At 34.8% G+C, this 18,345-nt stretch overlaps 1 protein-coding gene across 1 annotated transcript; it reads right to left on the bottom strand.

The window, feature by feature from the left end:
• Positions 1–4,765: 4,765 nt before the first annotated feature.
• LOC127245694 (uncharacterized) lies at positions 4,766–6,579 on the bottom strand. The gene is made up of 4 exons (XM_051266707.1): positions 6,567–6,579; positions 6,179–6,487; positions 5,003–5,123; positions 4,766–4,906 (listed from the first exon to the last, which is right to left on the bottom strand). Exons 2-4 carry the CDS (start codon positions 6,457–6,459, stop codon positions 4,766–4,768), a joined length of 543 nt encoding a protein of 180 aa, XP_051122664.1. The 5' UTR covers positions 6,460–6,487; positions 6,567–6,579.
• Between the last annotated feature and the right edge of the window lie 11,766 nt (positions 6,580–18,345).

Below are 18,345 nucleotides of genomic sequence, written 5' to 3'. Positions count from 1 at the left end.
TCAATTTATTAAATTGTAAAAACTGCACATACAGTTAGTGGATCATAAAACACGAGCTTCCTTTCAAATATTACTGTCAACAAACATGAAATACTCATACACTGCATGTGGAAAATGCCATACGTCAACAAAAACACCTACAGCTCGAACATTCTATTGCTTCAAATACTCATGTGTTTAGACAAGCAAAGAAAGGTACCCACATGCTTTATTAACCTTTTACTTAGAAACTATAACCAAACACATCTCCTTTTACCAGTCAGATACATATTAACAGCAACGGTTACTGACGACACCGCTTCCATAAAATGTGTTGGGTACGAGAAAATTGTCAGTTTGCTTCTCGGTTGTGACCTGGACACTCTGAAGGGAAAAAAACAAAAGGTTATAAAAAAAATTAAATTGTATTTACTTTCACACAAAATCTCTAACACTAATGTTTTATATAGGACATGCAACACTTTGTGAAATGTGAAACAACAAAGTGAAGAGCAGCAACTTCCTCTTCACAATTAAGAAAAAAACATCTGTATCCACAAGATTTAGCACCGAAAGCTACACTATCAACAACATGGAACCATGGAATTCAGGTTATAAAATAGAAATAATTAATTTTATATTATGTAATAAATCATATTTCCAATTCCCAAAATTTATTTACAACTACGACTTCTTAGCCATAGATAGAGAGGTTCTCACAAATGATTCACCGAATAAATCCACCCCAAACACTGCCCAATCTTCAACCCTCACTCCATCATTATCACAGATTACAACTTCATCAACAGCATTTCCAGCAGAAAAATCAGGTAATTACAGGTTCATAAAGTACAACAAACGACTTCAGAATCTATGTTTTGGTTACATATTAAATTTGACTTCTCTATAATAGGTGGAATCTGCAAGAATCTCTGGCCATTAATACCAGATCCCGAAATTGAAGCAGCCCAGAAAAAGAAAGGTAAAGAAGCACAAGTGCCAACGTCAGCAAAGAAAATGAAATTGGCGACAAAGAAGTGAGAGGTAGGCCGCCCAAATTATTAACCTCGATGAATAGCTTGGGTCTGTAATTACTTGGTTAACTTCGTAGTTAAGCACCCTCAACAGAGGAAACTTCTTTGGTCTGTATTGCACTAATTTCTGCATGCCCTTCATCAGCTAATTCCGTCGGTGTATGATTGTTAGAGCAGATTCCATCTCCTCTATCAATTCACACCGAATGGTTGCATGCTCCACCGCTACTACCATTTATTTTTAAAAGTTTCTCCCATCTACATGCTTTCCCGAAATCCTTATATTAGTATATTTTAACAAGCATATTATACAAGAATTCTCCGTTTCTGCCTTTATCAATTACTTCCAGGTCACCAAAATTGCCTCATTCTCATATGTAATAGAAAAAAAATACATGCGTACTTATTATATTAACCAAAGATGTGGAAAAAAAAAATTTGTTTAAGTAACCAATCCAAATTACAATGTATTTTAAATTTATGAAATATTTACGTAAAAAAAAACATAAACTCTTCCAATATCTCATAATATTATATTTAACCCAAGAAAGGGTTCCCTTTTTCTGCTGTTTTCATCACAACCGAATGGACTCCTCCTCTCATTCCCATAACACGTTTTTCCCCGCTATCTCTCCTCCTTTCTTAAAAACCATTACAACGATGACAAATCGCGTAGTCGGTTGTATTCCAACGGCCTGATTTTGTAACATCGGATAAGTAAGATTACTTAACTCATTTTCTTGAATTCCTAATACATAACAATATAACATTAATATTTCTAATATTAGTGATACATATAGAACATAGTAGGTGATTTGTAGTGATTTCCTTGTAGGAAATGTTTACTTTAATACAATATCTTAATTATAATATTTTAAACCTATGATATATTAAAAAAATCATTTGAAACTAATGCAGAGTTTCTCAATTTTCTTGGACACGAAAAACCCCCAAAAAGGGGCCCGAATGGATGGTTGTTCAATACATATATTTATACAATTTATTTACTGGTTTTTCAAGTTTCTTGGCCACGCAAAAGCCCAAAAATATACGGCCGACTGGACGATTTTTCAATACATATATTTATAATTTTTATTTTTCCAAAATTTTTTTTCGCCTGAATGGACCATTCACCTATAGCTCCCTCATATAATTTAATTTCTAAAAATTATTTAGAAATTACAAATATATTAATTTATATAATTTTGTACATAATCCAATTTTTATAACTAGCAACCAACTGTACGTTTCTGCTCCTTCCATCCGACCGAGTCGGTCAAACACCTTTATTTTTTCTCATTATTTGTCATAATAGTATATTTTTATGTCATTAAAAAAATCCATCCCAACCGACCGCACATCTCTCCTCCTTTCATCGGACCAAGTCGGTAAGACTTTCTTTTCTTGTTTTTGATTTTCTTTTTTGTCTATTCTATCATTCTCTCTCTCATAAGGGTTTATTTATTTAAATTTATATATTCTTATTCATATAATCTAATTTTTAAAATCGGCCGATTGGACGTTTGTTCCATACATATATTTATATTATTTACTTATTGAAATTTTATTTTGCGGCCGACTGGACCGTTCACCACCACCTCCCTCATAAAATTTAATTTTGAAAAATTATTTATAAATTACAAATATATTAATTTATATAATTTTTTACATAATCCAATTTTTATAACTACCAACCGAATTTACGTTTCTGCTCCTTCCATCCAACCAAGTCCGTAAGGCACCTTTTTTTTCTCTCAGGCTTTCTCATAATAGTATATTTTTATATCATTAAAAAAACTCCATCCCAAGCGACCAGACACCTCTCCTCTTTTCAGCCGACCAAGTCGGTCAGACGAAATTAATTTTTTTCATTGTCTTTTTTGTCTATTCTATAATTATCTATCATAACGGTTTATTTATTTAATTTTATATATTCATATTCATATAATCTAATTTTTAAAATTTATTTAGAACTTTCAAATATATCAACATATATAATTTTGTACATCACAAATTTTTTATATTCCGAACAATAAAAAATTAACAAAAGTATAATATAAATGAATATTTAAAAAACACAATAAAGAAAAAATTTAAAATGTTTGGTTGGATAGTATAAAAAAAATTTAAAGGAATATTCTCAGTCTTTCTCATATTAGTATTGTTCTCACCGGGGACATCCTTCCACCTCCGATTTGTGTTGGGTCGGATCAGGATCCTTTTGCCGCTTGTCAATCCTCTCTACTGGAATCAAATGGAAAGAGTAGCATTTTCATATTTATATTATACGATAACTATTTTATAAATACTCATAATATATGTATATTTTGACATCTTGATATATTGATATATATAGAACATACTAACTTATTGGAGAAGGAAAACGCCCACTTGCGAGTTCCAGAAAGGCGCCATGGCCACTACAACCTTATGATGAAGATATGAGGATACCCTGGAATACCAAGACTGAAAAGCCTCTTTTGGAAGGCTACCAGTTTCCCCAAAACTTCACAAGTCCCTAAGGTTAGCCCTTGCCCAACTAACTCAAAACTTTTCAATTCACCCATACCGCCACCCGTTGATTAAAATACATAACGTAAATACTTCTTCCTTTTAAAAAAAATTAAACAAGCAAACAAGTGACGTGGCGTAGCGCGCTTTCACGAGTACTAGTATATATAAAATAGTTATTTGCGTTATATATCTGGAATGTCTTTAACTTTTATTAATTTGAATACAAAAACTAACAATAATTGATTGTTATTTCATAATCTAACTTGTCATTTTTATAAGTCCTTGATTTACAACTCTTCCATTGAGATTTTTATTTTAAGTTGACGAATAACTTCTTGCAACATTAATTCTTGACGTGGTTATATTTTATTCTTGAGAGATACATCACTAGAGCAGCGCATCCATAATGAGACATAAACAAGAAAACGAGACATGTATGGAGATTGTATGTTAAGTTCGACTATCATTTTTGGAATGCAAGACAAAACAATGTTCTATTCTCATTAATCTTGCAAACCAACCCACAAGATCATATTGAAACCTCCTTAAAACATTATAAAATGCGGCAGGATACATGTTTCTATCGACTCATTAGTTACGTTTTAAATAATTAAAACCCCCAAATAGATTACTTAACTTAGAGACCAATTTTGAATGACTGTATCTCTTTCGATACTTTGAGTATGGCATTCCACTTTTTACGATTGGAAAGATAATTGATTTGGCTTTCCATTGTCACCAACCACTTATGGTAAAATGAAATTATATAGTAGCACAGTCCAATAGAATACAATTAGTCGTTAATCCTTCGTAAAAAAACCCAATTCAATGCCCGGACAAACATGTCAAAACACAAAGTAATTCACTTCTTAAGTTTCTATAACATCCAATTACCATTTACGCTTACATCATGCTTACACACAAGATGTGTCTTGCTTTATTTCTTGAATATTTCCAATATCTTAAATTTGAAAAAGATATGAAACAGTTTCAAGAGAAAAAATAAACACGAGTAGTTTCATAGACCTGATCCACAATAATCAAACGTAGCATAAAGCCTAAAATAGTTGAAGTTTTATATAAAAACATAAATTCTCCCCAATGTTCTATACACTCTAATGGATTATTTCAATATTTCTAATACATGTTAACATATCTAACTTATAATTCAAATGTTTTGAGATCTTCCTTCGCCTTTCAAATTAAAACACTGCACAGTTCATTATTAGATAACTTCTTCACCGGAACATCTCTTGAATATCACAGGAAGTAGGGAGATCTTGACAATTCATTGGAGATTGTCCAGTACTTGAAAACAGACACCTTATATTTGGAGCTTGAATTTCTGCAGCCCTGAACGGTCTTTTACAATTAGGGCACTATCTAATAAAAAACAAAATCGATAGGATTCATATTGTACTTACACATGTAGCATGATGTCCAACATATGCATGCCTTTTGTGTTGACAAAATACCACTCGAATGTGTCTCTTCCGTGGTAGGAGCATTTCGAAATCGAAGAGGACGTTGTGAATATGATGATGTTTTAGCATTTGATCTGATGGTAGCATCTCCATTAGACTCCATTTTGAGATACTACAAGGAAAGAAATAGAGTTACTGAAACATACACAATAATCACATAAATTATTGAAGTATGACAAATTATTTCATTAACAATCTAGTTTGTAATTTTAAAATTATCTTGTAACTATAACATTGTATTGAAACTCAATGCCTACAACATGAGTGAACCCTTTTATTGAAACATTTTTACAGCAAATACGGCCATATAAAAAACAAGTGATGCTAGTGCCATTGTATGGAATAGATTTGCAATATTCAATTTATGATGTATTTATGTAAAAAAAGACTATGATGACATACATGAGTTTCACCGATGTTTGTTACCTTTTTTCTTTGTAACAACATTAATCGCCAAACTAAAATAAAGTTTTCTTCTAATATATAATACAACAACAAAGGATTTTGTAATAAATTTTTGGACAGATTATGTTATTTTATTAACGAAAAGCAGCAAAAATTGAGCAAATACAAACAAAACATAATGAAAACTAAAATATTCATTCAGAAGCTGAAAACAGTTTGAGTTAACAAAGTGTAAGGCTCAGCATCTTCTAGACCCACTTACAAATGATTCAAACACAAACTAACAAGACCTAACCCCCAAAGATGCGACCAAACAACTCGCTAACCCCTATCATCTCACAACTACCGATCTAAAGTATATTTGTTCAATTTAAAGTGGACAAGCACACGCCACTCAAATAATTGCTCAAAGGACATTCAAACTACAGCGCCTAAGAAGACACAGTCAGTCCACTTGTCACTAGACTAGAGATCGCCAGTTCTAAAACTTCACAAATTACAAAAGGCAAGAATTGAAAGAAGAAACTTACCTTACGGAGAAAGAAATGAGTGAATAGCTGGGACACATATATCTATATTAGATTAGAATCAAAGGCTCACAACAAAGCCATACATCAGACGGTTGTGGATTAATCTTGCAAGTGTATAGAGCCAAACAAGATTATATGTGGCAAGAAAACAACATGATCTATCCATCCATACATTCATTCAGGAGATTATATGTGTCAATAATTAAGCACTGCAGTGAATCAAAATGAATACCTGAGGCCCCTACAGTGCAACCGATCGGAAAGATCTTTCTGGTCAAAGATCCGGCAAGGCTTGCCACATTCAGGGCATTTGCAGGCAGCACACGGATTGTTCTTTCTTAGGCCTGATCTTCCCCAGCACATATATGGGGTTCTGTGGGCTGTATGGAAGGTTGTTCTAGACCCTTTTTGAGCTACTGTCATCAGCCTTGCACTTTCTATTGTGTTTTTTAGCGCGGCCGCATTCATCATCAGATGAGTCTTTGTTGGCAGCGTACTCTGCATCTGATCCATCAGGCATTGATGGTTGAACTGAAACGAACTGCAAAAAATATTGGGTTCATACATAAGTGTAAGAATCTTTGAATCAGGGCAGGGTACTAGATGGATGAATTGCATACCTGGTATAAATATTTAACCGTTGTTTTTCTTGTGCATTTCGGCAAGTTGGATTGCCCTTTCAAGAGAACCACACACACGTTGATCATCATCTAAATACCAGAACATACACACCATTATAAACATAATATAATAATAAGGAAATAGATGATTATCTGATATATACTAACTCTAATTAAATAATTAAGAATATAGAAAGATATGTCAACCATGAAAACAACATTTGGCTCAGAGCTATCTCCCGCTGCATCAATTCATTCCCAAAGCTAATTAATGGTCACTCAGAGCCACAATCCCAATCCCACCGTTATGTGCTGTAATCTATTCCTAGTTCAACCCTCTAACACCTTTCCATCACCCATTGCTCCAATTCAAGAAAAACAAATCAAAATCAAGCAAAACTAGCAAAGTTGGCTCAAAAACCCTACTCACTAACACAAACAAGAGAAAAAGGAGGACTAGGGAGGAAGCTCGGAAACCTAATCTATTGTAAATTGACACGCTATTATTTATTTATTTGTCTTCGCTTTTTTATTTTTATATACTATTAAAAAGATGTTTCTAGAACTGCATAAACTGTTACTGTCAATTTCTTCAACTTCCACCAAATACTTCAACTTCCACTAATGAAATAATAACACGTGGCTGAAAGATATATATATTTTATTATTATTATTCTATTTAAAAGGTTTTTCTAGAAGAACAGCTATCTACCATAAATTCCACCCATTTCCATTAATGAAAAACTGATACCTCCAACAAAGAAATTATAAATAAAAATTTAATTTATCTATCAATTATTATTAATTTATTTTTCTTTCACATATAAATAAAAATGAAAATAATACCCAAACTTAAGTTTTATTCAGTTATTTTCTATTTTTTATTTTATTTTATTACTTTATATATATATATATAGAGAGAGAGAATATGTTTGGTTTGTATTTCAGACACAAAAATAAAATTTAGCTTGCATGATGTTCTATAATAATATATTATTTTTTTCATAAAATATCAAATTGAAATATTATTTAAATAAAAACTGAAATCAAGTGACCACCCTCAAAAATTAAACAAACTCATTAATTTTACAAAATATTACATTCAAATGTTGTTTTAATACAATTTAATGGCTGAAATATTATATAACTATTTACATATAAGTTTTTATAATATTTTGCGCCATATTTTAATTTAATGTGATATTTTTTTAAAAAAATAATAAGATCTACAAAAGTTGCAAACAAATAAAAAAGTAAAGCACAAAATGTTCTTAGATAAACAAATAAATTCAGATTTATATATATATATATATTAATTATTCTAAATTTTTCTTCACTTTTTTATATGGTTCAATGTTTGGCAAATAATTTTTTCAATAAATAGTTTTTAGCTGTTTAACTAGTGAAATAATTATTTCTTATTGTATCCAAACAGTAAGAGGCTATATAACTCAGGAATAATTTTTTTTTTTAATTTCTTATTACCTTTAAAAATTTATCATTTATTTTCACACACACCCATATATATTTTATGTTGCGGTATTTATTAGATATTTTTGTTTATTTTATTTAATAGATTATAATTTTATTTTTATATATTTAAAGTTATAAATTTATATATACATTATTTTATTTTAAAATATATAAGTTTATTAAAATTAAATCAAAATAGAAAACATAAATATTATTAATTTATTTTTATATATAATTTCTAATTATATAAAATTAACATAAGAAAATAAGTAGAATAGAATAAATTTATTAATAGTTATAAATGAAATAATAAATTAATCATAATTATCATAATATATATACACAAAAATTTTATTAATTATTAATTTACATCATTCTCAATATATATATCTCAATTAAAATATTTATTTTTCCCAAATCTAAAAACAATAAAAATAAATATTTTATATAACTTTCACAATTTCAAATAACTAATTGAATTAGATAAACAAACCAGCTAGTTACTAAAATCAATCAACTAATGGACGAACGCATCCTAAATCAAAGCTCAAAGTAAATTAAATCTTCTACTTGCCTTAAACACCTAAATCAGAACTAATAAGGCTCACAAAACTCTAATATCGGACAAGAGTAATTATGATTAATTTATCTTTATTAAAATATTTTTATTATCTAAATTTTATATACAACATAAATATAATAAATAAATTTATTGAACATTATAAAAAAATAGATTAAAAAATTAATCAATAATTAACATAATAAAATATATTTTAAAATTTTCTTGACTGTTTTTTACTTTCTAATATTATTTAGCATCTTGTAATTTTTTAGCTAAAATCTTACAATCTCCTGTATTTAAAGATTGTCAATTCAAAAGAACCACACACATCAATCACCATCTAAATTTCATAATATACACATGACTATAAGTATAATATAATAAGGAAATATACAATTATATGATATATACTAACAAAAATTAAATAATTAAGAAAGTAGAAAGATATCTGTACCTTGGAAGCAAAATTTGGCTAAGAGCTATGCCGCCGATATAGATTCATTCCCAAAGCCAATTTCTGTTCACTCCAATTGCCAGAATCCACCATTCGGTGCTTTAATCTATTCCTAATCCTAGCCCAATCCATTAACTCTTCTTTTTAATCGAGTTCCAGTGTAAATAACCTTGAATCGAATCTTGTTGCCTCCCTCATCTCATCGGTCAAACTCAAGATAAACAACCTAAAATCAAGCAAAACCAATAAGGGCTGACTTAGAAACCCCTACCCACGCAACAAAACAAATAGAAAAGGGAAAAAGACGTATGAGGCTTAGAAACTCTACTTGCACCTATTGTTATAAACCCTATCATCCTTCATGCCAGTCTGGATCTGACATCGATTCTGATCGAGACAATTCTGTATTCACCAGCAGACACAAGAGGTGTCTTGCTTTATTTTTTGAATATTTTTAATATCTTAAATTTTAAAAAGATGTGAAACAATTTCAAGAGCAAAAATAAATAAGAGTAGTGTCACTATAACATTTCTTAGACCAGATCCACCTAAATCAAACAAATAGCATAAATCCTAAAATAATTGAAGTCTTATAAAAAAACATACGTTCCCCCAATGTTCTATACACTCTAAAGGATTATTTCAATATGTCTAATACATGTTAACATATCTAGCTTATGCTTCAAATGTTTGAGATCCTCTTTCGCCTTTCAAATTAAAATACTGCACAGTTCATTATTAGATAACTTCCTCACTGAAACATCTCTTAAATATCTCAGGAAGTAGGGAGATCTTCAGAATCGTTGGAGACTGTCCAGTAACTTGAAAATAGACACCTTATTTTTGGAGCTTGAATTTCTGCAGCCTTGAACAGCTGTTTACAATTAGGGCACTATCTTTAAAAAAAAAACTCAATGGTATTCATATTGTACTTACACATGTAGCATGGTGTCCAGCATATGCACGTGGTTTGTGTTGACAAAATACCATTCGGACACGACTCGTCTGTGGTATGAGCATTTTGAAATCGAAGAGGACGTTGTGAATATGATGTTTTATCATTGGATCTGATGGCAGATCTCCATTAGACTTCAATTTGACATACTACAAGGAAAGAAATAGAATTACTAAAACATACACAGTAATCACATAAATTATTGAAATATGACAAATTATTTCATTAAAAATCGAGTTTGTATTTTTAAAATCATATTATAACTGTAACATTGTATTGAAACTCAATGCCTACAACATGAGTGAACCCTTTTATTGAAACATTTCTACAACAAATAGGACCATATAAAAAACAAGTGATGTTAGTGCCATTGTATGCAACAAATTTACAATATTCAATTTATGATGTATTGATGTAATAAAAGACTATGATGACATACATGAGTCTCTCCGTTGTTTATTACTTTTTTTTTGTAGTAACAACATCAATTGCCAAACTAAAACAAAGTTTTCTCCTAAAAATAATATAAAAACAAAGGATTTTGTAATAAATTTTTGGACAGATTATGTGATTTTATTAACGAAAAGCAACAAATATTGAGCAAGTACAAACAAAACATAACGAAAACTAAAATACTCTTTCAAAAACCGAAAACACTTTGAGTTAACAAAGTGTAAGGCTCAGCCTCTTCTGCACCCACTTACAAATGATTCCAACACAAAATCACAAGACCCGAACCCCAAAGATGCGACCAAACAACTCGCTAGTCCCTATCCCCTTACAACTATCACTCTAAAGCATGTTTGTTCAATTTAAAGTGGCAAGAACACACCACTCACAAAATCGCTCAAAGGACAGTCAAAATACAGCATCTAAGAAGACATAGTCAGTCCACTTGTCACTAGATTGAAGATCAGCAGTTCTAAAACTTCACAAAATACAAAAACCAAGAATTGAAAGAAGAAACTTACCTTACAGAGAGGATTGGAGAAGAAGAAAAAAAAAAAAAGAACAAACCTACACAAGAGAGAAAATGAGAGATGAGAAAGTGAACAATAATGAGTGAATAGCTGCGACACACATATATCTATATTAGATTAGAATCAGAGGCTCACAGCAGAAACATCCATCTGACGGCTGTGGATTAGTGAATAGAGCCAAATGAGAATATACCTATACACGCATGGTACAACCGATCGCAAAGATCTTTTTGTTCGAAGATCCGACGCTTGCCACAGTCAAGGCATTCACAGACAGCCCACAAATTGTTCTTTCTTAGGCTTGCCTATTTCCCAGAACATATTTGGGGTTCTGCTGGCCTGTATGGAAGGCTGTTCTAGACTCTTTTTTGAGCTACTGCCATCAGCCGTGCACTTTCTATTGTGTTTTTTAGCGCGGCAACATTCATCACCAGATGAGTCTTTGTTAGCAGCGTACTCTGCATCTGATCCATCGGGCATTGATGGCTGAATTGAAACGAACTGCAAGAAACATTGGGTTGATGCATAAGTGTAATAATTTTTTAATCAGGGAAGGGTTACTAGATGGATGAAATGCTTACTTGGTATACATCTTTAACCGTTGCTATTCTTGTGCATTTCGGCAAGATGGATTGCCCTCTCAAGGGAACCAGACACACATCAATCCAGAGGCAAATTTATAATTTTTTTTATTGGTGGCACAATAAATAATTTAAAAATAAAATTGTTACGTATGAAATTTATAATTAGGTTAAAAAACCCAAGTTAAAAGGAAAAAATGGGCCTACAATTTCGTTTGTTGGACTGATCGAGGGGCATTGTGAGAAAATCAGGTGAAATAGATGTACTCCTAAGGAAATAGGTGGGTAGGAAAGTCCGCAGGTCGGATAGTCTGCAGGTCGGAAGGTCCATAGGTCGGAAAGTCTGCAGGTCGGAAAGTCCGCCGGTCGGAAGGTCCACAGGTCGGAAAGTCCACAGGTCGAAAGGTCCACAGGTCAGGTAGTCTGCAGGTCGGTTGGTCAGTGGGTCGGACGATGTGCAACTCAGGTGGTCTGTAAGTCGGGAGGTTTGCGGCTGGACCAACAAGTCGGACGGTCTGTAAGTCGGGAGGCTTGCGGCTGGACCAAAAAATCGGGTGGTCTGCAAGTCGGGAGGTCTGCGGTCGGTCCAAGGAGTCGGAAGATTCGTGGATGGATAGGCAAATCGGTTGGTGCAGAGGTTGGATACTGTTGAAAGCGAGTGAGGATGGTAATTTGGTTGGCTGAGGACACGCGTCAGCAGAAGAAGAGGTAGCAGACGGTTGAAAAAGAAGCGTTATAACCGTTCGGGCGACGGTTTCCAGTACCGTTTCTGAAGATTATTTAAGGATTAGGATTTTCAACTGACAAAGAATCTTCAATCATCTTCAATCGACATCAAAGTCAGTGATTCGGGGATCATCATTTAAATTTCCAGTCTTTTAAGTTTCAGGTTATTTCCTTGTACCATACAGTGTTTAGAGATTCCTAATCTCAGGCGCTAAATATATCAAATTCGAAGATAATTTCCTATTTTCGGATTTTACTTTTTATTGTTGAAAAAATACATCAACAAATTTGCGACCACAGTGGGAGAAAGGCAAGATTGCTGATCCTACATCAACATAAAACTTCATACGACTGAGTTCTGGCCAAATCATCAGAAAAATCGATATGGCAGGCTCACAACCTCAATCATCATCACTACCGGTGGGAGAAAATGTTTCACCACCTGTCATGCCAAATCCAGGGGAGATTCCCCAACCGTTTACCGATTGGTTGTCCTATGTTCAGAAATTGAACAATCAGCAAACTTCGGCGATGCAAAATATGTTCCACAAGCAACAGAACATCATGTTGCGTGAGCAACAAAATCTCATGCAGAACATGTTAGATCAAGCTTTGTCAAGGGTTACCATCCAACCCACTCAGACGCCACCAGGGATATCACCATCAAGAATCCAAGCAAATTTCGCAGGGCCATCATACGTCGACAGCACACTTCCAAGTGCCACGACGTTCAACCGAACAGATAGGGGAAAGACTCCTTTAACTTTCCCTAACAATGTTCCTTTGGGACCAAGAGTTGACAATTTGCAGCCAAACGTTTTCAGGGAGGAGAGGCAAGGAACATATGTGCAAGATCCCATCTTCATCCCTGATCAACAACACCCTCGTATGAATCCTGAAGAGATTGCGCAAGTTTTGAGAGTGTATTTCGGCCTGAATCCTCAGATGGCCAACCGCCCTGCATATCAAAGACCTTTCCACGAAAGGATCATTAACGATTTATCCCCTACTAAGGAATTATCGACCGCCTGATTTCCATGCTTTTTCAGGGGAAGATGGATCCTCTACCATAGAGCATGTGGGTCGCTTTACAGCACAATTAGGGGAAGTCGGAAATAATTCCTTTTATAAACTGCAATTATTTGGGTTATCTCTCACCAGAACAACATTTTCATGGTTTGTAAACCTGCCACCTGGGATATACAAACTTGGGAAGGATTGGAAATGGCGTTCCATGCTAGATTCTTCAATCCTTTACCGACTATTTCTCTTACCGATTTATTGGAATTGAAACAATATCCAGAAAAGTCAGCCTCACAGTTTATTGAAAGGGTGCGTTTGATGAAAGGACGTTGTCCTACTGTAATCAATGAAAAAGAAATGACCAATTTAGTGGTCAGAAATATGCATGGTCGCCTAAGAGAGGCACTCACTGCTCATGATGTGGAAGACCTGGCAAGTCTTGCTTCCAAGGCTGGACGTTTGGAGTCTCTTTTTAGAGAAAAGGATCAGAACTTCAGGTGTAATAAAGTTCAGCATATGGCAAGTATGGAAACAGAAGCATATGACTTTGATTATGATCAAACAGAAGAGATGGCGGCCAAAATAATTTCAGGGAAGCCTTATGTATGCTCTAAGTTAAAGCCAGTACCAGGAACTGAAGTGAAAGAGCAACCGACCTTTGACAATTCAAAGGCCGGTGAGATTTTTGATATTTTGCTATCTGATGGTTAGATCCGAATTCCAAAGGGGCAAAGGTTGGCTACTAAGGAAGAGAGGTCGTACTGTAAGTGGCATAACTCTTTCACACATAATACAAGTCAATGCACTCATTTTTGAAATGAGATCCAAAAGGCTATTAAGGCAGGTCGGCTCAAATATTACGTTAGGAGTAGAGCAATAACCGTTTCCAAAAGTAACCACAACAATGGTTAATATACAAGCAAGTTCCAGATCAGAAAAAAAGAATTCATCAAACAGTGGCCGACCAGAAGAGAAACTCAAGGTCTGTGAAAAAATAGTGGCTGAAAAAAGGGATAACCAAGATGGTTCTTTTAATGTGGAATTAAAGGAGCAAGCTTTGGTTCGGGACCACCTGACTAGGAGGACGGTTCGTTCGGAAGCAAATGGACTCAAAATAAGAAACCTTTACCAATTGATGTGGATTCTCGCTTCCCAGGCATGAATCGTACTCAGATTTGGAATGCCAAGCGCAGGTATGCTGCGAGATACAGGGACAAGGTCTCTTCATCGAAGCAGCCGAACAACATGCAAGGTGTTATTAATTCTCTGGAGGGAGGTCGGTCTATACAAGTCGCCTCAGCAAGGCAACCGAACGACAGCCGAGGCGATGCTAAGTATACTAATAGAGGTCGGTCCATCAGGGTCATCTCGTTTAAGCAGCCGAATGAGGCAAAAGAAGGTCGGCCCATAGGGATCGCCTCGTCAAAGCAGTCGACCAGCATTCGAGATACTGCTAATTACAATGAGGGAGGTCGGCCCATACAAAAGAATGGTAAAAGCGTGTCTGATGAAAGAGTTCAGGGTTTCAGATGTCAGTATTGCGAGAGGATTAACATTAACCCATCTCTGGAGGAATTTCGTTTGGAATCTCTGACAGTTCAACCTGAAATTGAAGTCAGAGACGAAATTCCAGAGACTGTTTCAAGGTCTGTCAAATCTCGACTGGGGCCACGTATCCCCTGCCGAATGACAGAAATTAACTGGGTTGAAGAAGAGCCTTTGTGCGCAAGTCTAGTAGATGAGTATATAGAAGAACCAGAATGGGTGAAGATTTCAGATCCTAATTTGCAGTCAGAGGTTCCTCCAATAGTCTTCCCTCCCATTCCAGAAGGCACATCGTCTCAGTTGAAGCCTCTGTACGTTAATGCTCATATTTGTGGGAAACCAATCACAAAGTTTTTTATAGATAACGGAGCCGTCTTCAATGTGATGCCTTTAAAGACTCTCAAGAAATTAGGGAAGGGAATTCACGATCTATCTCTTGTGGATTTTGAAATGACTAGCTTTACAGGGCAGCCGACCAGGCCAGGACGCATGATGGTCGCCTCAATTGAAATCGGTCGTAAAAAGATTTCTTATGTTTTCTTCTTCGTGGATGCAGATACTACATACTCAATCCTACTTGGACGAGACTGGATTCACGCATCTAAATGTGTGCCATCAACATTGCATCAACAATTAATGTTTTGGGAAGGCAATCAGGTCTTCAAAATGGAAGCAAATGACAACTCGTTTGGAGCATCATAACAAGTTGAAGAATCAATTTTTTATTCTGGTCATGTACCTCCAATGTCTCAATGTTTTATGGCTAATGAATACCCAAAGAAGGGTTTTAAATTCATTGGCCAGAATTCAATGTTCTTTTAAAAAAAAAGAACAGTTGTACTGTATGGCTCTTGAGAAAGTCAAACCTATATTTATAATATATTTCTTATGGAAGGTGCAAATTTACAAGATTGTAGTCTACTTATTAATCAGTATTATTTAGACCAGCTTTTGAAAAAAGTAGAAAAAATAAAAAAAATGTGATGTTCATTTCCAAGAAGATGAGCGTTTTTGTTGGCCTGATTTGTAAGAGAAACAAGAGCCAGCTTTTTCAGCACAAGATCCTTTGCTGGAATTTAACTTAGGAACCAACTTGGTTTAAAAAATAATCAAGATGAGTGGTTACTTGTCTGAAGAGCAACAAAAATTGATGCTCGAGGTTGTAAGAAACAATATTGATTGTTTAGCTTGGGATTATTCAGAAATGCCCAGTTTAGAGCGAAGTCTAATAGAACATCGATTGCCAATTAAAAAAGATTTCAAACCTTGTAAGCAATCTCCAAGACGTATGAATCCTGATTTGATGCCGCAGATCAAAGAAGAAATTCAGAAGCTTCTTAAAGTAGGTTTCATCCGACCTTGCCGTTATGCAGATTGGTTGGCCAATATTGTGCCAGTGGTTAAAAAGAATGGTAAGATCAGGATATGCATCGATTTTAGAGATCTTAATATGGCCACTCCTAAAGATGAGTATGTGATGCTTATGGCCGACATGTTAATTGACTCGGCAGCAAGGGCACAAAATTCTCAGTTTGATGGATGGTTATGCAGGATATAACCAAATCTTTTTGGCAGAAGAAGACATTCACAAGACAACATTTAGATGTCCAGGAGCGTTAGGTATTTATGAGTGGACGGTTATGCCTTTTGATTTGAAAAATACTGGGGCGACTTATCAGAGGGCCATGAATTCAATTTTTCATGATCTCATTGGTAAGTCTATGGAAGTATATATTGATGATGTTATCGTCAAATCTTCTAGTTTCAAGGAACATTTGAAAGATCTTAAAGATGCTTTCAGTCGGATGAAGAAGTACAAATTGAAGATGAACCCGACTAAGTGTGCTTTCGGTATATCAGCCGGGAGTTTCTTGGGGTTTTTGGTTCATGAAAGAGGAATCGAGATCGATGCTAATAAATCCAAGGCAATTCTTGCCAGCCAACCACCCCAGACGGTTAAGGAAATTCAAAGTCTTTTGGGGAAGGTAAATTATCTCAGACGGTTCATTTCCAATGCTGCTGGCAAGGTCAGACCAATCACTAAATTATTGAAGGCAGGAGGAAGTGCCTTTGAGTGGGGACCAGACCAACAGACAACATTAGAGGCTATAAAGGAAGCATTGGCTCAACCACCTGTGTTGATGCCTCCCAAGGAAGGTCGGCCCCTCAAACTTTATTTGGAAAATACCTATGAAGTGGTCAGTTGCTTACTAGCTCAAGATGGAGATGATGGAAAGGAAAGGGCAATTTATTATTTGAGCAAGACTCTCACAGGACCATAATTAAATTATACAATGCCAGAGAAGATGTGTTATTCATTGGTATTTGCATGCACCAAACTTGAACATTATCTGTTGCTCAGAAGAATTGAGGTCATTTCAAATATTGATCTCATCAAGTTATTTTTGCAGAGACCTATGATGCAGGGCAGACTTATGAAGTGGGCCATTAAATTAGCTCATTTCGATTTGTATCATTCCCCTTTGAGGGCGGTCAAAGGCCAAGCAATAGCAGATTTTTTGGCAGACTTCACAAGTTATGAACAAGAACCGACCGAGTGCATGTCCTATGTAAGTACCCGAAATTGGTTAATATTTTTTGATAGTTCTACCTCAGAAAACAGATCGGGCGCAGGTGTTTTGTTGGAAGGACCGGACGGTCAAAGGATCAACTTGTAGTTGCAATTAAAAGCTATGACCCATAATTCAGCAGAATATAAGGCTTTAATCTTGGGATTTGAGGCCTTGATAGCCAGGAAAGTTCAGTCGGTTATCATAAGAGGGGATTCTCAGTTGGTAATTAACCAAGTAAACAAACAATATGTTTGCAGTTATCCCCATCTACACAAATACAGGGATTTGGTAGGCCGGTTGCTATCAAAGATCTCCGAAGTGATAATTGAGTTCATCCCTGGAAAGGAAAATCAAGTTGCAGACGATTTAGCTAAAAAACCTTGCAAGGGGATCCCAAAGGATATTTGTGCAGAGGTCGGTCCTGAGACAGAAGTTGGAACCGACTGGAAGACAGAACTTGTCATCTATCTACAAGATCCAGGAGCAAATGTACCGATTGGAATTCGACTGAAAGCTTTGCAATTCTAATTGGTAGAAGGAGTGCTATATAAAAGAACATTAGAAGGATTACTCTTGAAATGTTTGGGGACCAAACAGGCTTTGGAGGTGATGACAGAAGTGCACAATGGAATTTGTGGAGCTCATCGGGCAGGTCTGAATATGAGATGGGCTATTCATTGTTTGGGTTTCTTTTGGCCAAAGATTTTTGAAGGTTGCATACAATTTGTCAAGGGTTGTCAAGAATGTCAGAGGCATGGGCAGGTAAATCACTTACCAGTCACTGAATTGCAAGCTATGGTAAAACCATGGCCTTTTAAATCTTGGGCTATGGATATCATTGGTAAAATTCATCCTCCCTCGTCCAAAAATAATTGTTTTATTCTTTTTGTAACAGATTATTTCACCA

The sequence above is a fragment of the Andrographis paniculata genome, unplaced genomic scaffold (assembly GCF_009805555.1).
Source record: "Andrographis paniculata isolate CXL003 unplaced genomic scaffold, ASM980555v1 Contig22END, whole genome shotgun sequence".
Lineage (NCBI taxonomy): Eukaryota > Viridiplantae > Streptophyta > Magnoliopsida > Lamiales > Acanthaceae > Andrographis > Andrographis paniculata.
The sequence above is the reverse complement of the archived record's forward strand: the minus strand, read 5'-3'. Positions and strand labels throughout refer to the sequence as shown.